General features: G+C 38.6%; 1 protein-coding gene across 2 annotated transcripts in view; it reads right to left on the minus strand.

The window, feature by feature from the left end:
* Positions 1–769: 769 nt before the first annotated feature.
* EPDR1 (ependymin related 1) overlaps positions 770–25406 on the minus strand; it is a 31747-nt gene continuing 7110 nt past the window's right edge. For both annotated transcript variants that reach the window (XM_086847149.1, XM_086847155.1), the window contains 2 exons: positions 5425–5633; positions 770–3459 (listed from right to left, as the gene is read on the minus strand). In XM_086847149.1, the coding sequence (XP_086703275.1) occupies positions 3269–3459; positions 5425–5633 (400 nt within the window). In that variant the 3' untranslated portion in view covers positions 770–3268. The remainder of the gene's footprint in view (positions 3460–5424; positions 5634–25406) is intronic.

Below are 25406 nucleotides of genomic sequence, written 5' to 3' on the forward strand. Positions count from 1 at the left end.
GCATGTAGTTCAGTGTATGCTGCACACATATGGCTGGCACTGCCCTTGCCCTTGAGATAGAACTGCTGGCAAAATAAATAGGTCAAATCCAACTCAGATTCATCAGGTATTTAGATGCTCCTACTGAAATACATGCAAGCAAGTGTTGCAAACGCTGTTTGGAAGTGAACTTCACTGATGTTAGGAAGTAACGGGTGGTGGGAAAAGAGATGCAAGATTGCAAGGAGTAAGTGGAAGCACTAAAATGCAATTAACTTCAAGGTGAGAAATACACTGATTTTGTAATGTCCCAAGATAAGAATATCATACTGTCTAGAGATTCCTTGACTAAAATTGACTTTGACAATGGATTATTGTGCTTCTACCTATGTTATTCATGAAAGTTGGCATTCCCTTGTATATGGCAGCACTTCCATGGTGTGCAGCAAGGCTTGAGGCAGCAAAATCTGTCCCTAATACTAGAATTAAGCAAACTGTTAAAATAGGAACTGAACCAAATGCCCAGATCTCCTCCCCAAACTCAAACAAAACCTTTATTTGAGGTTCAGGAATATTTGGTTAACTTTAAATTAAACAATGTTGTGTTTCTACACATCCTGCTTTCAGCAAAGACTCCAAGCAGAAACACAAAAATATGGCAGGCACATCTATGTTTGCACTATTTCTGGCCCAGCTGAAACCAGGAAACACTGGAAATCACACAAAATTGCCTCACAGACTATCCAGCTACCAGGTTTTGCTGCTGTAACCCCACAGAGTACAATATAACTCATGTTCATACCGATTTATTATTAATTTTTTACCAAATAACCGTGACAAACAAGTTTCCCAGACTATCGGACATATGAACCCCCCATTTTTATTCAATTGTGGCAGCATACTATATAGGTACCTTATATTCCTTTTATGTTCCTTCTCATTGAGTCACCGGCATAGCTGCCTGAAGACAAAATGTCTCTTGTGGTATGCAACGACAAACCAAAGCACATCATAACAGAGATAACAAACCAGGCATTCGCAGGTTGTGCTTCATATTTGGTTTGTGGCTAATTCGAAATACGTAATCCTAACTTTTGCTGCTTGATATCTCTTTTGACAACTCTCTGCATCGGATTTGTAGAGCATAAATATGAAGACAACCCTCATTGTTTTAGAGGAATATATTTAACCATATAACACTTCTCTATAAGTCAGGGCAAAATTTTGAAAGCACTTTTGTGTACCAGAGTTTTGCAAATTCATATTTAAAGGAACATTTAATGTTATTGCTAGAAACTTTATCACTGTCAGCAAAACATAATACAGACACCCTGATTACCCAGCTATCTGCTTGACCGCAACAAAGCCATCCCAAACGATTCAGTACCACAGCTTCATGCTTGCTAGCCAGATTTATTATATTTTCCAGATTCTAACAAGACACATATTAAGAAATGCATGTTAATCATTGTCCTAATGAGAACAATATGCAGTTAGCATTTAGAGTGTCACACAAAAAATACAGAAGGCAAGTACAGAATAAGTGCACTCTAAATTCAAGGAAACCAAATCCTTCTTTCCACTAGTGTGTTTCAGTGAAATGGCCCTCTCCAAGAGAAATTTTTAATCAACTAGCTAAATTTTAACTGGTATGTATATGTGCTTTCATTAGGCATGGGGCAAAGTAAAATGCCATTATGACCACAAAGAATGTGAAAGAAAAACAACCACTCTCCCACTTGCTTGCGTACAAAATGCTATGCGTATATCAAGCACTAAAAGCCTGCCCAGTATCTCTCCTCTGGAGACACCAAACTTCCCAGTGTTTACATCTGTTTACAGCCAGATGATTTCTGGAGCTAACATGTGTTAAGAAGACAAGAATCTGTCTTTAAATTTATTTGCAAGTAATGAAATGCATACCTTACAGAATAAACCAGTTAATGCCATTTGGTAAAAGTGCAAAACCCATCACACTTCTGAGAGTCTCAAAGGTGCATGAAGGTTTGGTTTGAACTTTCTAAAGCAAAATATGTGCACTTGCTGAACTTTTTTTGGTTATGTGGAGATAAGAAGATTGAGATGCTGATGAAAAAGCAATTAAAACAGGTATCAATGGAGTGGGTGCAAAAAAAAGCAAGATTGTCATGTCTGCTTAGACTGCAGTGCCTCGCTGCCACACTGCACAGAGAAGATCTAAAACCCATGCCTCCTGTTCTTCTCTCCAGCCTTTCTACACAGGTCACAGGCTCTGTCTTTCTCTCCATCCTGACCACCAGGCACTGTGTGAATGCTGATTCAGCCTTTACTAACTATGCACAAAGAACAGCTTCTCTTTTTTCAAACCTCTCTGTAATTATAAAGGTGTTACCACACCCTGAGTAAAGACTGTTTGAAGTAGTAACAAAACATTAAAGCCATTTAGAGTGCAGTACTGTTTAATCCCTTTGCATAGGTTAAAACTAGTTTGGCCATGAAGAGTGAGTGCTGAAGTAAAATGTGACTGAAAATTGTCTTAACACACCCTACTGGACACCTTTTCCAAAAGGAAGATGCATAAAAACTTTGGCTTACTTCTTTTTGAAGGTGTACCTCTCCCTCCTTCCCTTCCTTTCACACCATTCTCCGAAGAAACAGAAAAGTATTTTTTGCATGTCAGCAAGCATTAAATGAATAAAGCTACTCCAGTTTCTTTTCAGAAAAACAAAACTTAGCTCAAAAATTGACTACCAGCTTCCTGAAGAGTAGAAAAAAACCAAAACCCCAACGAAAACAGAACACAAAGCAAAAATAAAACCCAAACAACAAATGTACATAATTTTGATGCATATCATTTAAAATGTTATTTTTCACTTAGGGATAAAGTTTTATGGAGGACATCTTTCCCCTGAAGTCTCCAAAAGTAGCAACAATAATGACAACAAAATTCAGCTTTTTCTTCTAGGCAGTACCATTGCTGCTATCTGCTTTGTCTTCTTGGAAAAATAAATAATGAAATCTTTGCAAAAGGAAAATCAACCTTAAATAAATAGTACCTATAAATATTATCTTAATGGTAACTATATAATACTGCAAATGCATCACTGAGCAGAATAATGTGATTGAAAGATACCTTTTGTTTTATGTATTTTACTCAGTTATATGCTTATGTTCTCTCTCAAGTGAAAACTTAAGAATTCCAAAAAGAGCAACAATTAGCTTGAAAAATCAGCTTAGAAGTCAACAACTGACTACTAATAACCATCCTCTTGGCTAATACGCGTCTGCCCAGGGCAGCCAGTGTCTGTAATCAGCATTCATCTTTCATCCTCGTCAGCTGGGCTGCCTGGCAGGTGCTGGGTGGGGTGAACACGGAGGGGTCTGTGATGCCTGGATGGATGTCGAAGAAGCGAGTGGAGGTTGTCACGCTGTAGTTCTTGGTGTAGGTTTCCTGTACTGGGTAACAGTCTTTGACGGTGTAAACGCCGACCCAGGATTCCACTGCAACCAACCAGAAATGTGACTAATTTAGGTGACAAGACAAGATGAATGGGTCATGATGATGTCAGTCTCTTTTAACTCACTGCTTCTGTTTAACAATGTCTATTCAGATTCTCATTATCATTTTATTATTTTAAAATTCCTACTCTTTTCAAACACTTCTAGCGGTTCATTATCTCAAGACTACACTCAGTGCCTCCAGGTATGTGATGTAGCATGTCTGTCCCTTTTTAACTTCAGTTTAATTCCACAGTGTGCTAATCTCAGAGGTGTTCCCTCTCTCTCTTTCCCCCTTACTCTCTGTCATCACCTCTATCCACTATGCTATTTAGGAAGTGGCAGTAATACCATTGAAGTGGTTTCCTTTGAATACACTTCACTTTTATCTCTCTCTTATTAACCTCACAGACACCTTCTGTGTTCATCCTTTACCCCTTCAATCACACTCCATCCCATTGTTTTATGCACTTCAGACCTCTTGACAGCAGAAACTCATGATATTAAAATTGCCTACTGTGATCATAAATCAGCTCCTCACAGAGGAATGCCCGTGACAAATTTTTCTAGTCCCAAGGGCACTCATTTTCTCCCACCCAGCAGCAATCAAACACATGTGTTTTTAGTACTTTTTAGTTTTGTGTCATAGCCTGTATCACAACCACATTACCAGAAATAAATAAATGGTGACATGAAACACATATTCTGTATCCAAAGAAAGAGTGGCAGGTTAAACAATATTTGAATATACCTCTTTTGAGCATGCTACTTTACCAAAACCATTCTGACCTCAATTAATATGGTTTTGAGTACAAAGAAAAGGAGGCAACCTTTTACCAAACAAGTCTTCTCTCCTCTAAAACTTTTGTAATTGTAAAATAAATATAATTTTTACAATCCAAACCAATACTAACTGAAAGGTATATAGGCAGACATGTAACTTTCAGACATTATGTTTATGAGTGATCATATAGAAAAGCACTGGAGATACAAAATAATACAGGATAAAAATCACCCATCATTAATTTAATGTATCTGGATATAATGTTCCACAAAAATTCAAAAAATATCAGATCTGAAAAAAAATTATTATTGGAGTGAGTGATAATTTGCTTCTTGCAATATATCAGAGGATGTATCAACCCAGTTACAGAGGCTTAATGATCTTATCCTTCATTCTCTACTTAATTTGTTCTACTTTTATTCAAGAAAGAAATATTTTCCTCTGGCTAAATGCTCAAGTTCGTAACCAGCCTCTATATATTAGATGCCCATAACCATAAGTATTGCATTAGCTGAATAGTCCCATAAATTTCACTGAGGCTTTAAAATTATTTTTATAGTTTTCTGGGTCATCAATAAACCACAGATGAAACTGAAGCCAAAGTACTAATAAATTTCTATGCATTCAAAATCTAACATACTAAACGCTGGAAAATTCAGCCTTCTTTCTTCTATCATGCAAGTATTCAGCTGCCAAGTGCAGAACTAAGCCTTGTGAGCAGATATTTTTTTGCCAGTATAGAGCACAACAAAATTTAGGCACTTATTAAGGATTTCAGTGGCTGCAGAATCATGTGTAGACAAACACTGACACCTGATTTGTTTCTGTTAGACTCTAGTTCCAGTGTGCCCCTAATGATAGTACCAATTCTTCTCTAGATAAATTTTGATACAGGCTGCCAGATTCAGACATGAAATGATGCTGTTCCATGCCAAACTCTGTATGATACCAAATACAACAAAATCGAGTCCCCTGAACATATTTAATCCTGCTGAGATATGAAATTTTCCTAAAAAACCTCATTGTTATTAAAATGATATTCTGTGCACAGGATATTTTCATTACTTCTTCCAGAGAACTTTATAGAAATATGGAAACTTGGGGTGAAACACAAATAATTTTATTTTTCCTTGTGCAGCAGAGACATTGGTTATTATTAAAATAAAACAAAAGCATGCACATACATTTCCTGGCTGGTTTTCTGTCAGACCATTCCTGTACCATAACTTCATCTCCAGGTCCCCCAATGTAGTACTGATCTTCATAAGTTGAATTGGCAGGAATATCATATGGATCCCATGGCTCTGTCAGAGCAATCTTTGAACAAAGCTTTGTAACTTGTTCAATCTGAAACATCACCGCATCTTTGTAGAGCAATATATATTCAAAGAACCTGAAACATTAAGAAAAAGCAATTAACATATATAGTCTTTTTCTGTCCTAAGCAACGAACACTGCTGATATGTAAGCTTGCCTTTGACTTCTCAGTATAAGAACATTTCCACTTGCATTAAACTTCGCCAAACTTTGAGTAACGCTAACCCATTGGGCTGAAATTTCCCATGCTGAAAGTTTCTCTCAGCTGATTCATTCCAAAATAAATAAATCAGGCTGAACTGGTTCAGCCATTTCTGAGAACAACAGAACAACTTTTCTGAGAACAACTGAGAGAAAAACATGTTATTATTCCTAGTTTGTTGTTGTTTTTTTTTTTTTTCTCTAATAGCTGTTTTATTAAAATGCTCCACTGCCTCCACGTTTTGGAGAAAGGAAAAATCTTGGCAGGGGAAAAGTTTTTATTAAAAGTTGCTCAGATTTGGCTAAGCTATAAGCCTTTGAAAAAAATCTGCTTGCACAGGCTGGATAGATTCACTTCTCCATGAATGTGGTAGAGCCTTCCTCTGTGCTGGTGAGATACGGTATCTGCCATCCTCACAGATGTTTCTCCATGGCAACACACACAGCTTAAGTGGGACATGGTGGTGAAGGGGGAAATACATGGTCCCAAGTGCAGAACTGAGAGGGTCCCCCTCCATAAGGCACAGCTTCTCTATGGAAGCCACCAGACCCCCAAGATGTAGTGAAAAGAAAAAGCAGAGGAGCAAAATAGTAAGGCAGAGATAAGAAGCAGTGTGGAGCTCAGAGTTTGAGAGATTGGAAGGTGAAGTCACTGGCATGGATAGTTAATAAGGACTTAAAACAAATCTTCTAGCGAGTATGAAGTGACCAAAGCCATGCTCTGAGAGAGGTGATAAACATTTATATGGACACTTTAATCTAGTTTCTTTGTACAGTGGTCTGGTCTACCACCAGTACTGTGACATTGCTTCTTCTATACCTTCAAAAAGGAGGTCCTTGCCTTTTAACTGGGCACAAAACCAGAGAGAAACAGAAAATCAAAATTATCAGAAGTATCAGCTGATCTTGAATACTCAGCTGGCAATAGCAGAAACTTGACTTCTCCAGGGTACTTTGCATTGCCAATCAGATGAGAAGCTCAAAGCACATCTCAAATCATCATCATGCACGCTCTGCATCTTTTGCAAAGAACTTACAGGGGTCACTTTCTAAACCCTCCAAAACTCTGCATTCATTATTAGAAGCTTCCCTTGAATATCTCAGCTCAAATATTTGGCTACAGGCTACTGCTATGCAGAGAAAAGGAAGGGAACAGCTTCATCTTTCCATCTGTAATTCCTTTCTTCATTCATAATGCTGCCTCCACTTGCAAAAAAAAATAAAAATGGCTTGGGTGCCTTTGGACACAGAAAGCTTCTACTTCACAAATCTGATGCTATTTCCTAACACTATGCATCCTGTGCCATCAGAAGGATGGGAAGCTAGTAGAAATTATTGCATAATTCATGTAATTGAAGAGATGATGCTCAAAAGCAAGAGCAGACACTTCTCTATTTCCCAACTCCTGCATGTTTCTCTTTGCAGTCCTCACATTCTTTTGGGGAGGATGCAAAGTTTACATAAAATAGGGTTGAAACAAAAACAATTTACAGTTTTAATTTTTGCACTACACAATTCCACCAGACAGCAATAACTTCACCCACCAGTGACACTGTGGCATTTAAAGGTTGCATAATAAGAAGTGTCTCAGCATGGTTAAAAGCATCTGAGCAACATTCTCATCACTTCCTGAGAGCATCGTTTATCCTGCATGCATGGAAACACAGTCAGGCTAAATGGCCTTAACCAAACTGAACAGTGATGGAGAATATAAAACGGGACAAGGAAGCTGACCTGATGTAAAATGGAGCCCATCTCTTACTCACAACCTTGCAAAACATGGAAGGCAGCTTGTCCTGCTTTCCAAGTAGGAAAACTGGGAACTTCCTCCACACTGACAAGACTCATGCAAAGAGGCTGACAAACTGCAAAGCTACATATGACCCTGCCCACAGTAAATCATTCTGCCCGTATCTTAAAATATTCCTGCTTCTGCCATGACTTTCACCAACTTTCACTAACCTTGCCTGCCATTTCCTTAGTCAAAGGCAAGGTTTCTACAGTCATGATGTGCTACTGAAGAATTCAGTATCTTTTTAAACTCTTTTCTTACATAAACCCAACCTGAGATCACATATGGACATACATAACTTTTATATCACATTTGGTTCAGAGAACATACAAGAACACTAAAATACATTTATTTATGTGTTTTCAATGAGAGTCTAATGACCCAACTACTCATCAGGTGGCTGCCCAGCAGCTCCCATGACAGTGGGATGGGAAATGCCTTACAGAGGAATCTATCATCATGTTTAAGACATCTGAGTGATCATACAGTGATTTTGTAAACAAACACAAAATCCCCAATGTATTAGAAAAGCATTACAAACTACTAGGAATAAAAATTAAACTGTTACATTTCTTTTTAAAATCCTCACTTAAAACTCAATTCACACAGAAATTTTACTCACATTTTTAGCAATCCTACAGACAACAAGATAGGCATTATGAAATACTAAAGTAAATAAAAATAAGGAAAATCCAAACAAATCAAACTCAGCATCAATCATCTCTCTGGCAGCCATTCTGCAGAATAAGAGGCTCCACCACTGACATTTTGGTTCTGAATCTATGTGTAGGAGACACTAGTCCTACACCTTGATGTGCCGCTGGGATGAACTCTGCCTCTGTGGTGGCAGGCACACAAGGGGAGATCTGCAGAAAACATCATTCTTCTCACTGAGCATGACAGCCCTGGGTAAGCAGGGGCAAGATTTACACTGTTCTTGTTCAACCCAGATGTGCCTCACATCCAAGGTTAATAGAGAATTGCTCTGTGTCTTGGAAACAGTCAGCACAGAAACCTAAGATTACACAGGATCTGAGTTTAATGGCATATGAAAGGTGAATGGTTAAGTTGCTGTTTTATAAAGAGAAGTATTTACCAGCCAAAATTAACAGCAAATTGTGCACAAATATAAAAACGATAATTAAAAAAAAAAAAAAAAAAGAGAAATATTTTCCTCTTTTTGTTTTTAACCAGCCAAATCCTGAGTATAGTGCCTCTATTTGTTTTAGGTGCCTGAGATTTCATTGGCTTCTTGAGGGGAAGCACAAAGTCCTGAAAATAGGTCTTGGCAAAGAAACAGCAGAGGAAATTATTTTTAATTAGTTTGTTTTTTCAGAATAATGTAACATATTTGCAGCCTGTGCCCACCTCTAATATTATTTTTATACTAATTTAATTACTTAAAATGTAACTTCAAGAAATCCCCAACCTAAAACCAAGTGCCCCAGCTAGGCCTCTAATTAGGCACCTTGAAACAGATTTGAAGCAGTTACTTGGATAATTATCCTATTTGCCTGACTCAGATTATTTCCTTTCATTTCCTATCCTATTCTCTTCCACCCTACCGTGTTCAATGCCTCACTCCCTTGCACACTATGGAACTCTCTCATGATCCTTAATACTCCCTTTGTCTGTGCCTGAAAATGGATAAATTCCAGCATATAAAGAGACACATATTTTTGCTCCCTTGCTTTAAAGAATTTCTTAACTCTGGACCATATCCTGCACAAATAATTCCATTGATTTTGCTGGAAGCAATCATGTCAGATAGGTGGGATACAGGCTGGGTTCAGTACTTTCTTCTCCCAAGCTAAGGAAAGTATTTTTCTGAAAAAGAGACCAAGAGAGTTAAATGCAAAGCCAGAATACCATGACCACACATCAAGGTGAAGCACAAGGTGAAGTACTAAGGATGTACTGCAAGGGGTGGGTGTGCATCCAAATACTGTCCTACCTCTGAAATTCCTCGTGAAATCTAGAGAGATAGCTAGAGGTTCCTCTCAGGACATAGCCCAGCTAACATAAAGACACACTCCTGGACCCTCACAAAGGCTGAACTAATAAACTTGTCTTCTGAATGGGTGATTTTTTGCATGTTAATAATGCAGTTTGTAACAATGAACTATTTTTCAACATTTGTCCGAAAAAAAAATATCATTAATGTTAACATCATGCTACCGACTCCTTTTCAGGTGCTCATTCTGCATCCTATGCTGGGTCCTTCCCAGTCCTGAAACCTGCTAGCCTGCCCATCACCTAACACATCTGCCTGACTCCCAGGGTTTACTTCTGCACTTCCAAGGGCTTCCTTGTGAGAGCCAAACCAAGAAGAAAGGAGCTGCTTGCTGTTGAACCGCCTTTGTAGTGACTCAGAAGAGCAGAGGTGCTCTTAGTGGCCTGGCAAGACCCTTGTGATGTATTGAAGAATATCAGACAAAGTCATTTGCTAGAGAGAAGTAAAATAATGGTTTGGGATTGAGACTGGGTAACAGAAACTCTTTCTGTGCTAAATCTGTCTCTGCATCATTTTGCTCATCATTGTGGCTTTGGACAATCAACTTACAGTAACAGAGCCTTAGAATGCTGTTTATTATTTTCCTTTGATTGCTGCAGCACTAGTGAGACACAAATCTGTGATTACAAACCAGTTGTGTGAGGCATTGTATTAACAAAGAACAAAACCACAAATCCTTCCTCAAACAAACACTGAAACAATGGTAAAACAGACTTTACTGCAAAGGTGTACTGGGGTTTCATGAACCTAGGGCTTTAACCTGTTGATTCAGATTTCCCACCTGTAGCTATTGTAACCTTAAAGCCCTCACTCATGTGAACCAGGACTTACATTAACTAGTAGTATAAAGCTAGTGAAAAACAAAAGCAAAATTTTATGTATTATTTCTATCTGAGATACTGTATTACTCAGCAGGAAACAGTATTTAACTATTTAACATGCTATTTAACATCTCAAGCTGAGGTCACTGCAATGATTTCCAAACTAACTTTACTTTCACTTTTGTGATTAAATGAATGCTTGAAGCACCTGTCTGCTTCTGTGGTACTACCTAATTCTTTGACAGTTCATTTTATAAAAAGATACTTTTAAACATTTTAAGAATCTAACCCCATATCTAACTATAAGAAATTTCACTACAAATAAACATCCCAATCAAATTATATGTTCTAGTGTGCATGGATAGGTACATCCATATATTTAATTCCTGAGGTATCTTGTCCCATCTTGATAAAATACCCCACAATGATACCACTCTTTTTTACTGAAGATGGACTGGGAGAATGGGAACCTTTAATTGAAGTGTAACTACATAACCCCATGTTCTCAGGTCCTCAGATCAAGGGAGCAAAGCTGCAAAGCAGACATGCAGACAGTTGATAAACACTCATCAGGTCAAGAACATTCATCTGCTTTTAGAAGGATCTGGCAAGCTCATTTCAAAAGGGAGAAGTATATTTCTGGGAACTCCTTTCCTCTTTCCCATGAAGTTTTCGGTAATTTCAGACTTGTGTTTTTCTTCTGGTATATCAGACCTCAACAACAACAGTAATTTACCATATTTGATCTCACATGTTTGGCAGTGGTGCAGGAATATGGTATATTGTACAAATACAGGACTGTGCAAATACATGTGACAGTAAATGTAATGTGATATTGTGTAAAAGCAATATTTTTTAGTCTGACTTAAATCACTCACAGATTGTAAAGGCTTTGGTTTTTGTTTTTTTTTTTAAATTTTAAAGGAGATCAGGCCCCTTGTATCAGGTATCTAATTAATAAGGTATATGAGGAACTTTGACCAGACTACCAGTCAGAAACTTCAGTTTCTGAAACAGAGTATTAGCTAATTTAAGTCCTGTTAATTATGCAGTTTGTGTACAAAGAAAACCTTAAATACAGGAATCAAAAGCTGAAAAGTCAAAACTACACCAGCTAAAGAATGACATACATTTGTGACTTCAATTATGAAACTCAATAAAAAATTATGCAATTTGTTATTATTTTAATTGTTTTCCCATAAATTAGATTAGTTATTTTGGCAAACACTAAGGGAAAATCAGCTCTTCAGCAAGAAGCTTGCTTCCCCTGATGTCCCTTTTTGGCTATTTGACATTTCTTAATAATCCACCAAGTCACACCCCTGAGAATAATGCATTGCAATTGAAGTTGAAATTCAGAAAAACAATTAAGCATTTTGTTTAAGGGAGTTGTGTTTTGCAAGAGGCTAAAAGATGCACTGCCCTTAATAGAGAGCATCTGTGTGTTTCCATAAGTAACAGTATATTTATAATTGGAGCCCTCAGTAGACAATAATGCAGCTCAAAAGGAAAGGAATGGAAGATGTGGCCAGCATACCATAATGCTTTCCAATGAATCAATGGAATCACCTCCTAGGGAATATGGTATATACTAGCAGAACCACATGGTATCAAAATATACTTGAGGTCAGAGATTATTTTCCTGTTATGGGTTTGTAAAAATGTCTAGTACAGTGACGCTTCCATGAGTAAGTTAATAATAATAAAAGTTACTGGAAAATCACAGCAGGGCTTAGAGGAGACCAAAAAGAGTGAGGAAGGCCAGGACTCACCTCTTAGTATATACAAAAGACCTTAGGCAAGATGAAATAATAAAAAGGGAAATAACAGAGGTACATCATAATTTATTCATTACATTTCTCACCCTCTTTGTCCTATATGCAGAAGGGCAGTAAATAACTCTACTGGAAGAGTCAATGCTTAAAACTGAGACATAGAAATGCTCTTTTGAGAGTGCAATTATTTTAAGGCACTCTGTGAGCTTGTAAAGATGTAAGAAATAGGAAGCAGAAATTTAATATGTAGAGAGAGCCAGAAAAAACATGGTTACAATGACTGAGATCATCTCAAAAAGGAAAGAAAAAAACCATACCCAAACATAAAAGACATACCTGTGTTCCTGTTTTTAATTTCACCTCTAGAGACCAGCCAGGAGCCTGAAGCTTGTGCCACAAGTCCTGGCAGGATCTGGGCAGGGCCAGGAGCAATGCTGGCCAAGCCCCACTAGCATGTGTAAATGGAGCCACAGGGAGCAGTAGAGACCAAGACAGGCCAAGAGGGTGTGGGGTGGCTTTTCCCGTGCAAGGGTTTTCAGCAAGGGGGCTGAACCTCTGCCAGCTTGCCCAGGTAGCAACTGAATCCACCAGCAGAAAGGCACGGCCTCCCTAAAGCTCTGCAGCTGCTACAACTGATGCAGCTGCCCAGACAGAGCTCTGGTGGACCCAGGTGTCACCTGCAGTGTGTGCCCTGCTTGGATGGTGGCAGTGAGCATCCTTGTGAGAGCTGAGGCCAGGTACAGGAACACCTCTGCTTAGTGACAAAGCTGCGGGAGCAGGTGAGTAGGCTGAGGAGTACCAGGGATTGCAATGACCCCTAAACTACATTTGAAGTGGAAAAGTTAAAATCAGGCTTGCTAGAGGTAAGCCTGGGGGTGGCACACCAGTGTTTGAGGGATGGTGTGCTATCAAGGTCGTTTGGTCTGCTCACTCAGTGGAGGAAGGGTATGAGGGTATGGAGGAGATCTACACAACAGCAGAGACACAAGGGTTATTGATGTGTTAGAAACCACAGAAGAGCTTGAGAACAGTCACAAAGGACTTCTTCCCCTCACAAAACAGGAGGCAGTATCAACAGCCTGACTGAAATGCATCTACACTGATGCACACAGCAGAGACAGCTGGAACAGGAGTTGGAAGCCATTCTGCAGCAGGAAAATAGTGATACAGTTTGAAAGACGTCAGGATGACTTGCAAAGCTGGAATGTTGTAAAGAATGGCTGCAAATGACTCAGAAGAGATAGGAAAGAGAGGTGGTGGAGCAGCCCTGTGTGTTAGGGAGTATTTAATTTGTCTGGAGACTAGTGATGGTGACAACAGGGCTGAGAGCAACATGGATAAGAGTTGGGGGAAGACTAGCAAGGCAGATGTCATGTTACAGACCACTCAATCAGGATGAAGGGGCAGACAAAATATTCCACAAACAAGCAGCAGGGAGAAGACTCGTAATCACTTGCTCTTGTTCTCATGGGGGACTTCAACTTGCCAGATGTTTGCTGGAAATACAACACAGCAGAGAGGAAACAGTCTAGGAGGTGACTGAAATGTGTGGAAGATAACTTCCTGGCACAGCTCATGAGGGAGACAGCTAGGAAAGGTAGCCCTCTGGAAATGTTATTCATGAAAGTGACAAGCTCTTCGGTGATGTGATAGCTGGAGGCCAACTTGGGCACAGTGATCACAAAATGACAGAGTTTTAAATTACCAGAGAAGTAAGAAGAGGGATGTCAGCAGAACTTTTTTGACTTCTGAAGGGCAAACTTCGGCCTATTCAGGATGAGGAACAGGCCAAAATACTTAATGCCTTCTTTGCCTCAGTCTTTAATGTAAGACCTGTTGCTTTCTGGCTACCCAACACCCTGAGCTGAAAGGCAAAGACAAGAAGCCTCTATAATCCACAGGGAAATGGTCAGTGACTTGGTACACCACTTGTATTTGTGACACACAAAAGTCCATGGGGCTGGATGGGATCCACCCAAGAGCATTGAGGGAGCGCAGAGATTTGCTCACTGAGACACTTTCCATCATTTCCCAGCACTCTTGGCTCACTCAGGAGGTCACAGCTGGCTGTAAGTTAGAAAATGTGATGTTCATCTGCAAGAAGGGCAAGGAGGAGGATACAGGGAACTGGCTTGTCAGGCAAATGTCAGTGCTGTGAAAGGTCATGGAGCAGATCACCTTGAGTGGCATTATGAAGTATGTGCAGAATTGGGTCCAACCCACAGGGGTTTATGAAAGGCAGATACTGCTTGGCCAACCCAATCTCCTATGACAAGGTGACCCCACTCAGTGGATAAGAGAAAGGATGCTAAAGCATTCCTTGGTTTTAGTAAAGTCTATCCACAGCATTATCCTGAAGGAACTGGCTGCCCATGGTTTGCATGGGTGCACTGTTCACTGGGTTAAACACTGTCTGGGACCAAAGAGTAGTGGCAGAGTTAAATCCAGCTGGAGGCCAGTTATGAGTGGTGTTTGGAAGGGCTCAGTCTTGGGGCTAGTCCTGTTTAATATCTCTATCCATGAACTGGATGAGGGGATCAAGTGCACCCTCAATAAATCTGCAAATAACACCAAGTTGGGCAGGAGTGTTGCTGATCTGCTGGAGGGCACAATTGCTCTACAGAGGGATCTGCACAGGCTGGATCAACGGGCTGAAGCTAATGGTATGAGGTCAACAAGGGCAGGAGCTGGGTCCTGCACTTACTTGGGTCACAACAACCAAGTCACAGGGAGCACTTCAGGCTGGGGGAAGAATGGCTGGAAAGCTGCCCAGTGGAAAAGAGGTTGCTGGATGTCAGCCAGCTGAACACGAGCCAGGGGCGTGACCAAGAAGGCCACTGGCATCCTGGCCTGTATCAGCAAGTGTGACCAGGGCAGTGATTGCATCCTTGTACCCAGCCCTGGTGAGGTTGCACCTAAAACAGTGTTCAGCTCTGGGTCCCTCACTACAAGAAGGACACTGAGGTGCTGGAGCACCTGAGGATCAGAGAAGGGCAATGGAGCTGGGGAAGGGTCTGGACCACAAGTCTGATGAGGGGTGGCTAAGGGAGTTATAGCTGTTTAGCCTGGAGAAAAAGATGCTCAGGGGAGACCTTATTGCTCTCTACAACTACCCGACTTGACATGGTAGCCAGGTGGGTGCCAGTCTCTTATCTCAAGGAACGAATTATAAGACAAGAGAATATGGCCTGAAGTTGTGCCAGGAGAAGTTTAGATTAAGTATCTTCATATATTTATATAAGAAATTTCTTAAATATTTTAAATTTCTTCAAGCATTGTAACAGACCCAGCAGGGTGGCTGAGTCATGATCCCAGGAGGTACTAAAAAGACCTGAGGATGTGGTGCTTAGGGACATGGTTTAGTGGTGGCCTTTGTTTGGACTCAATGACCCTAAAAGTCATTTGCAACATAAATAATTTAATGATTCTAATTGTCAGATTTATCTGGAGTTTTTATACCTTTCTCTTAACCAGGGAGACAGGATAATAAACTGGATGTTAGCTCTGCCCCCTATGAAAGTATCTATTTTACACATCAGACAGACATAGTAGAATAAGGCTCCTTAAGTACAAATAACTAAATTAAAACACTCTCCCTCTTCCAGACGCGTATTTTAGAATAAAATAATAATAACATATAAAAACATTTCTTCAGCTAGAACTGGATACTGCAGCTTTTTACACACCTTCTGCTTATAAACAGAGGAGGATCTTCATATAAAGAGGGATTACAAGCATTTCAGGAGCCCTATAATGATCTTCATTGAGATTGTAAATCACATCATGCATATACTTGGCCAGTTAGTTGGTTTTCAGTATGCACTCCTGCAGAAAAAGTAATCATGAAGCAGTCTGAGGAACAGATTGCCCTTTGGAACAGATGGGGAGGAGGTCCCTATTCTGATAGAGTGAACTTTTCTTTCATGATGGAATATTCCTTGGAAAAATTTGTGAGGATATGCGCTTGTACCAGATTGCTGTCCCAAGATGTAATGTTTTCCACCTTCCATCTGCAATGATTTCCTTAAGAGGGATGATTCAGGTCTTTCTGATACCTATCCAATATAAAAAATTAAAAAAAAAGTGTCGGTTTTCAAGGGAGTTTGGAAGTCAGGCCAGATAATCAGATGCAACCGTTAAAAAGCTAAGTACTCTTCAACTTTCCAACCTCCATCCAAAGATCTGAGTATAGCTTATTGTTAAATAAACTTTGTGAAAGATGGACATTCACTTCATTGGAAATATAAGCAAGCTGAAATCATGGCACTGAACTACATTCTTCCTCTCCATCTCCAATGTAAAAATAACTTCATTTCAACCAGAAGTCTTTGTGCAGGTCCTTTTCTTCTTCCTTCAGCAGCTATCAATCAAAAGTAATATTGCTAGGTGAGTGCATAAGTTAATGACTGGATTCAAATACAGTGTGTCTGTGTGTTAAAATACTGGGTGGAACTGACTGAAAGCGTAATAAAGCGGAAATGTAATAAAACAGATTTATAGAAAATAAGGGAATGTCTGTGTGAAAGAAAACAATTAGGGAAGATGTTAATTGCTACATGGTTGTAAAGGAAATGGCATTTTGAACACATATCCACTGAGAAGTGGTGCAGTGCACAGTACTGATTTAGAAAGTGAAGTTTACAGTTCTGGGTCCATTAGGGAGGTTATTTATTCAGCTCTGCTTAGTCCTGATGAGACCAGAATGCTGATATTGCTCCTGGTTTTGGATGCCTCACTTAAGAGAACAGATAAACAGATAGGACACAGTCCAGTGAACAGCAAGGACAGTGGGATGTTTAAGAAACAGGACCTATGAAGAAACCAAGCATGTTTAGTCTACAGCAGCAAGCCTGAGGTATGATGATAAGATGGTCAGCATATCAAATGCTAAAAATGAATACCAACTTTTCTCCATGTCACTTGAAGCAAGGAGGGCTTACTTAGGAGATACTCTGAAAATGTCTGTGTCTTCTTACAGTCCAGCTTTTACAAGAACTGGTAAGAAAATCAGGGATCAGGGACAACTCATGTAAAGCTTTTCTTCTCCAGGATGGAGGAACAAGTTATATGGCAACCTGAAGACCTTCCCAGCCTTACACGTTAGTGACTGGAGAATACTGATGTCTGCTGGTCTTTTTTTGGTAACAGACTAGCTCAAACAAGAAGTCCTGATATTATAAGACCTGGATTCTTGACACTGCTTCCTTCCTAAAGATGCTGAACAATCTTTGGGGATGACTTCCTGAGACCTCCCAAACTCAATTGTAGCACTCTCTGAGGAGTCTCAGCAGAGGGCTCCATCTCATTTCACATGAGAATTTGAGAGATGGTGCCATCTCTTGCACATTGATGACCTTCATCTGTTTGCCTGCACAATTAACTCTAGTTACAACATCTCACTGTTTTCAGTGCCTGAATGAATTAAAGACAAATACTGTCTAAAATCAGGACTGGTGATGTAGGAGTCAAATGAAACATGTTCAGCATTCACAGGGAATAATTAAAAGGTTGAACTATCTGTAAAATTTGCTCTTCACAGAACTATTTTTCTTTGGTCCTCTTTTGAGTTATTGTGCTTTTTCTTATGACAACAACTTTTCCACTTTTGGGGAACAGGGAGCTGCTTTCAGCAGTCACCACATGCCTACTGCTTGTAGGAATCCTCCATAAGCAATAACCATGATACAGCACAAGAAACTGGCCTAAATCAATTAAAAATCAATTGGGTTGAAAATACATAATTAGTAGATGAAAATTAATTTCAAAACCTTTATCTTCAAGTTATTGGGCACACATCAGTGTGATTGATACAGAATTATTTCACAGGTTATCTATTAGTCCATCACAGAAACAACAATTGCTGAAGACACTGCAATCAGCTAAAGAAAGCATGATTAAGCATACATTTCTATTTTTAAGAATGCTTATAGCTATTTCAGTTGCATTAACCCCCTGACACATTTATTTTTCATTCAAGGACAGTTCTAAGAAGCAGTAGCAAAGAGGGTAGGACCTGTAAATAATATTGGTATAAATATACTACGCTGGCACAGCTGAAAGTTTTCCATTACTCAGGAAAAGGTCACTAGACCTATTGAACATGTTTAGACTACCCATGCTGCTTGAAACATGACAAAAATAGCTTTACCATTTAGCATCTGACACAAATACAAACTGAACTCTTTAGCTAACTGGTATGCTTACCTAATTTTGGGGTGTTTTCCTGACATGGAGCCCGGTGTCCTACATACACTCACAGTGAGCCATACTTTTCTTTGAGCTTTGCCTAATCATATGAATTTAGAACTTTTGTGCATGCTGAAAGTCTTTTCCTTTACTGTTCCTATAATCATAACAGAAATTAACATAACTCTTGTTTTTAAAAGAGAAAATTCCTTTATAATTATTTCAAAATTACACGGTCTCATATTATCATATTACATTTTTTTGCTGTTCTAATCACATAATTTAATATATTTAATGGGCAAAATTTTCAAAACTGACCAGTGATCTTTACCAGCTTCCTATTTTGGGCATTCAACATGAAGAAACTTAAAAAAGGGCAGCATTCAGTATTTTCTAAAATTCAGTGTGTCATTGCAAAATTGAGGTGCGCAATTCTACTCGACACTTTTTCTTTGTATTCAAAGGCTGCATAAGAAACTCCTGAATTCTCTCCCCAAAGAAACAGATAAGCAGAAGTCACTTTCTGCCCATCAGATTTTCATCTCTCATGTTTACAATTGTCCAGAGACAATTGTGGAAATTGTGGAAATTGTTCTTTCCACATCATAAGAGCAGACCCTCATGTAACTCCTGCTGTTTGCAATTTCCATCCATCAGCTATGTAATTAGAGAAAAATACGGCTCTACAACCCCTTTTCCAAAAGTATACATTAACCTGACCCGAAGTCTTGTGAAATCAGCCAGAAAATTTCACTGACTTTTACAGATGCTACAACAGGTGTTTTACTTAGAAGAAAAAATAAGCTGAAAAAAGTTTTAAACCTAACATGGCTATCAACTCATCTCAAATGGGCAACATAAAGAGATGCTGAAGGGTAAGCATAACATTTTATGCAGTTTCAACTACACAAAAATATATTTTCACAAATTTTAGCCAACTTTTGCATATTCTGGGATTTGTGATATTTCTTTTTCTTTTCCCTTATAGTATTCTGGGCCTTGTTTTTAGGTAAAGCATTAACATCTTTATATCCTTAAGTGCAAAAACCTAAATTATATGAAGCATCTTTTTGTCATAAAAGCTCTCCTTTGGGAAAGTTTTTTATGTAGTCTCTTGCTGGAGCTAACTGGACAAAAATCCTACAACTGTGAGAGTATGGGAACAGAAAAATTAATTTGCTTATGAGAAATCTTTGGAGCATTTTCATTTATTCATTTGTTTTCTGTTGTATTGCTCAGCATACTTGATCTCCCACATTCTCTGCATTGCATTAACCATGCAGTTGGACTCATCAAGGGAATAGGAAAGTGGTTTCTGAGGGAGGGTGGTGCTACTGAAGCAACCAGGGGGAGAGAGGATGAAAAAAGCCTGCACCAACCAAGCCTCATCTTGTTACTGCCTGCCCCAGTGCTCTGCACTGCAGGTGCACCTCAAAGGCATTGTACCTGGAGGTTGCTATGATCACATCTCACAAAAGTTAATTTATACATGTGCTACTTCAGTACAAACAGTTTGGGCTAATGATTTGAGCTGACTTCATTCCTTACATTTGATGCTTGTTCATACACTGTACTAAGATCCTGGTAAACATCACATACATATTATAATGATGAGATGTTCTTTTACTTTTCATAATATTTCAAGGGGTATTAAAAAAAATACAAAAATTATCTATGAAAATAATCTATGGAGTTTTACAGCCTAAAACAGCATTCACATATTTGGGGTATGTGGAAGGAAATCCAAAGAACCAAACAGTGTTTCAGATGTATTAGACTTCCAAAACACAACATGGCTTGACCCACCATGGATCCCTCTACCAGGCTCCAGCTAAGAAGTTTTAGTACCTACATTTTTGAGGTGGTGCCTTGAGTATCATCAAACTGCACATTACTTTGATTTGGCTTGACTATGCTAGCAGAAGTTATGTGACAGACTGGGTACTCTGGACCTCTAGAGACCAACTGTTTTCTTCTTCAGAGGACTAGATGACTTATTTTAGGAATTTAGGAACTTACAATAACCTGGCAATGAGGTATATATCTTGAGAAGTCACCTACTCTTACACTCGGCAAAGCTAACAAGAAATGTATGTAACTATGTCAATGAACAAAGAATACACATAAATGTATTGAGAATCAATATCTTCATGCTTACATTTGTTTTAGAGATAGCCAGAGCAGAAGTTAAAAAAATTAGCAACTTTTTATCTTCTGCTGTGTTGAAGCAATTATGTGGTCTCGTACACTTTCCCTCTTCAATACCAAGGGGATAAAATAGAGTATCTCTACTCTCCTACCCTTATCCCCTTTTACTCTCCCTAATTCTTTTTTTTTCACTTATAAAAAAAAGAAAATACCTCACCTTCACACTTTATCAAGCTCATTACCTGAATTTGTGCTTTCCTCTGTTTTCTGAAAGAGACAGGGTTACAAACTGGTCTGGCTTTGCAAATCCAGTGTGGTTTTCGGTACTTAAAACGGTACATGGAATGTCCAAATAAGCACAGAATCACAGAACGCTTTGGATTGGAGGGGACCTTTAAGATAATATAGTTCCAGCTTTCTGCCAGAGGCAAGGACATCTTCCACTAGACCAGGCTGCTCCAAGTCCACAGGTACTCTCACAGATAAGAAAAAGAAATTAATTCCTTGTACAGAAGATGTAAGTTAAGAAATCTGGATCTAATTAAATAGTGATACCTTAATTTGGAAACTAATTCTACTAAGAATTCCTCAATCTGTACAGAATTCTGCTCTACAATAAGCATCCTCTGAGAATTACCAGAACGGCACAGCATGAGTAAACTTTCCAGTGCTGGCTGCCTAAAAGTATGGCAGAATCATAAGTTTCCTGGCAAGAAAAGTGTCTGAATATGATAAAACCACAGATGCAAATAGTATTAGAAGATAGTGAAAGAATGAAAAATGAAATCTTTCTTCATTGTGTTCACTGGGTGGACTCTGGGCTCCCCTGAGTGTTTAAAAACCTTTAGCACTACCATGAACAAAACTGCCTTCAAAAACCCTGGGGAAAATCTGGCCATTCCCCCTCAGGAACATTAATTTCTGAAACAACAGGTATCCATACAAACAGTAGGTTTCCATACAGACAGACTACTTAAGGAGAAATTTCCAGCTGTTTAGCAGCTATACAGGTGTCACACCAGCTTTTCTGTGTAGGGTTTCACCAAAATAAATGGCAAATCACGGCACATTTTTAGAAGCCCTCCTATCTATTGATAGAGCCATCTGATTTTCAGATGAAGCAGCAAGCATGAATTCCCACCAAGAACTGACAGGAGGAAAGCAAATTAAGGCTTGCTAAGCATAAAAGTACCAGAACTGACAGGGTGGTGAGGGATGGGTAACATCAGAGACCAAAACCTCAGCGGAAAGTTGTATTAGTGGTTTATCTTCCTACTTTATACCACTTTTTTTTTTTTTTTTTTTTTTTTTTACTGCTGTTGGTGCCACGTTCTGAATAAAGAGAATAGAACAAACACAGAGATTTTTGTTCTTTATGTTGCTGATAAGAAGGGTTACATTATGTGGAGGTGTTTTGGGAGCCTTTTCATTTTACTCCTTTAAAGCCTTAAGAAAATGCACATTAGAAAATGGTTTGCTCCAAACAACCTGAAAAATTAGTTACAGACAAACTTTTTTAGTTACATCACAAAACTTTTCTTTCTAAAGCAGTTGACCATGTGTTTTGAACATACACTCTGAAGTATGAAATAATATTTGGCAACAGCTATAAAGGAATGTATTTTGAAGAGCACATTACTGGACAAGAAGTCAATCATTAAGGGTCAGTGAAGCTGTTTTTGGAGTGATTTACTTGTGAATTATTCAACTGACCAAAAAGTAAATATGCAGAGTATTATTACAATGTTATTTTTTAACTTAAATAAAGAAGTAAGTAACCTTAACATGAGATGTTGCAATACATGTGGTAATATTGGTCTTCTGCATTGTTTGCTATATCACATTATCATATTGCATTATGAAGTGTCCTCAGGAAAAAACAATACATATAGAAAATAAGATAACTAGTAAGTAGACAATATCACTTTCCATTTGAGAAGGGCATATAAGTTTAATGAACTTAAAGATAAACCACTTCTTCGATGCTTCATAGTAAAAATAATTTGAACTGCAATGAAGAGATTGCTTTTGTTTATAATTTAGGGAGAAGTTAGAGCAAAGAAAGTTAAGCTAGATCAAAGAATATTAAACTAGAGCAAAGAAAGTTTCAGTCTTCTAATATCCAGATGAAGACAGCAACTGAAATTTTTACTACTCTTTTAGAACTCCATAAATCTAATGTGCTCTTACACCTGTAGCTATTAGATCACTCTTTGGGGACAGTCAGGTTGAATCAGACAGTTATGCAGTCCTACATGTATTTCTATCAAACTTTAAAATGGGTTTTTTTAGTTACAAAAAAAAAAAAAAAAGAAAAGAAAAGAAAATAAAATGCAGATAGAGCCCCAGAATCAACATAATTTGGTATCTCTCAATGATATCTGATAATCTAAATCTTCCTCACTGACGGAATCTTACAGGTTATTTTTGTAAGACAAGAAATGAATAATGTCCCAAGACCACTCACTTTCATATGCAAAAGAAATAAGCTATACACATACAGTGTGGTATCAGCGCACATATTACCATGAATTTTCAACACTCCTTCAATACAGCAGTGTACACCATGGACCCCCAGCCACAAGGCTGACTGACTGAGGTAATTTCCAACCCACGCATCTAGCCTCTTCTGTTCCTCCTGCGTGGACAGAAAGGCAGCAACCCAGAGGGATCCAAATTTCAGACAATCATTAAACCAACAAGGAGCTATTCAGTGGGGAAGGGCAGAAGGCTGGATGGAAGTTCCCTCTGGGCTGGATTTAGCCCACAAAACATAGTCTGGATGATGCCAGAATGGAAGGTTAAATTTCATAAGGAATGAAAGGGATAAAATAAGCTTTCATGGAATGAATAGCTACGTAGCTCCCCAGACATATGAACTCTTAGTAGCCAAAGACTGAAAAATTGTAGTAACTACAGTGTGAGCACTGTACAAGAAGAAAATGCCTGCCAAATTCATGTTCTGATGCCAGAAATTTTTAAAATCATGAAAACACATAAACAAAAATCTGAGAAAGTATAAATACGGCCATTGCTAAGTTATGGGAACAACACTATTGACTGTAGGAAAGTTGCTAATAAAATTCTCACAGCAAAAATAAGAATTGCAGAAGTTACCTTATATTTTTGTTGTTTTGTGATACATGGGAAGCATCTTTTAATAATTGACTGGGACACAAAGTCAAATGTCTGCACATAAACTTCAAAACAATGATTAAACTGATTCCCAAATAAATGTTAGCCAGGGATCTTTACTAATGAAACATGAAAAAAAAGTGCGTGAGTTCACATGAAAACAAATGATTCCCTCTTTCTTATTACCACCTGTTATAAATTAGGTTTTGGACAAGGACATTTATGCTGCTGTTGGAAACCCCAAATTTACTCTTGGGTATGAAAATATAAGAGGTACCAGCTTCAGAAATTATCACAGTACTTAAAACAAAGACTATCTCACATGTTGAATCATCCGTGCTTTCACACATGGGAACAAATTCTTGGCAGAAAATCCTGTCCTTGGCTCATGACTCTCAGGTATGGCTGAGTGACCATAATACAGGCAAAGAAGCATCCTCCAGGATCCTCAGGACAACACAAAATTTCTCCTGTAGAATCTAAGATCTCTAGTCAACATACATATATCTCCTCTGGGGCCATGAAAGTGAAGCAGTAAACAAGAACAACTGAAAGGGCTGCTTGGCAGAGGTGAGGAGAAGTTTCACTGGCCACTGGTACCATAACGTTATGCAATGCTGTGCTGGGCATAATGCTCCTTATTCTAGGAGAGCCAAAATATTGCACAAAGTGGCCCTGTTTTACCCAGACATCATTCCCTCCCCAGCACATCAGACACTATACCATGCCTTAAAAACACTCTGGAGGAGAAAATAATTTCCCCTTTGAGTAAAGAAGAGCAACAGGTAAAAATACTTCATGAGAGAGAACTCATCAAGTTGCTGAGCATGGGATTCCTTGCAAATCTACAGCTAAGGCCAAAATGAAAGTCATCTGAAGACAGGGTTGAAACTGATCAAGATGACTTTCAGGAGTTGGATTGTTGCTGCTGCAGCTACACAGATTCACAGCTGGATGACCTCAAGTCTGAATAGCTCAGTATTATTTATTATGCCATGTCATGGTTAGCCACCAGTTAGTTTATAGCAAAATGGAGAGGATAGAAGGATATCTGAACCATACCTTTCAATTTTGAATCAATTAATGACTCGGCATACTAAAAAAGGCATAATAAGGTACCATTTCACTGACCTGTCTGGGAAAACGTCATCCAGTTGAAAACTTGTCCCATGCAGCTAATAAATGGATAAACCCATCAATATGCAATGCAAATCAGGTCTCTTATCTTGAAAAGGAAACTTTTTTTTTTATCTCACAGAAGCCCCATATTAGAAAATTCTGGTTTAACATTTGGAGGAGATACTTTTTCAGATGAATGGCCTTTGGTCCTGTGAGAATAGGTGTGATGCTGTCAGTTGTGACATCCCAATTGCGTCAGGCCTCAAGCTTAATGGAGCCCAAATTAAGATTATGAATATAAAGATGTCTTTCACTGTGTTTGTTTAGCTGTGCAGTCATGTCACCATCAGCTGTCTGTGACCACAGAACACTGAATCTCTTTCTATTCACATCCACTTTAAATCTCTACCAAAAAAACAAAACAAAACAAAAAACCCCCACCAAAACAAAACAAAAAAAACCCCTTTGAATAAAATTCATGGTGATTTATCTTTGAAAAACACTGGTCCAAGTTATAGAGCTATAAGCATATTATATTTTCAATGCAGTCCTGGTTTTGCCTTAAGTTTTTGTGATAATGTCCAACAGCAGAAAATGAGCCATATGTTTCAAAACAAATACACATTATTCCAAAAAAGTTCAAACAGACAAGCAAGAG

The sequence above is a fragment of the Cyanistes caeruleus genome, chromosome 1, assembly GCF_971803275.1.
Source record: "Cyanistes caeruleus chromosome 1, bCyaCae1.hap1.1, whole genome shotgun sequence".
Lineage (NCBI taxonomy): Eukaryota > Metazoa > Chordata > Aves > Passeriformes > Paridae > Cyanistes > Cyanistes caeruleus.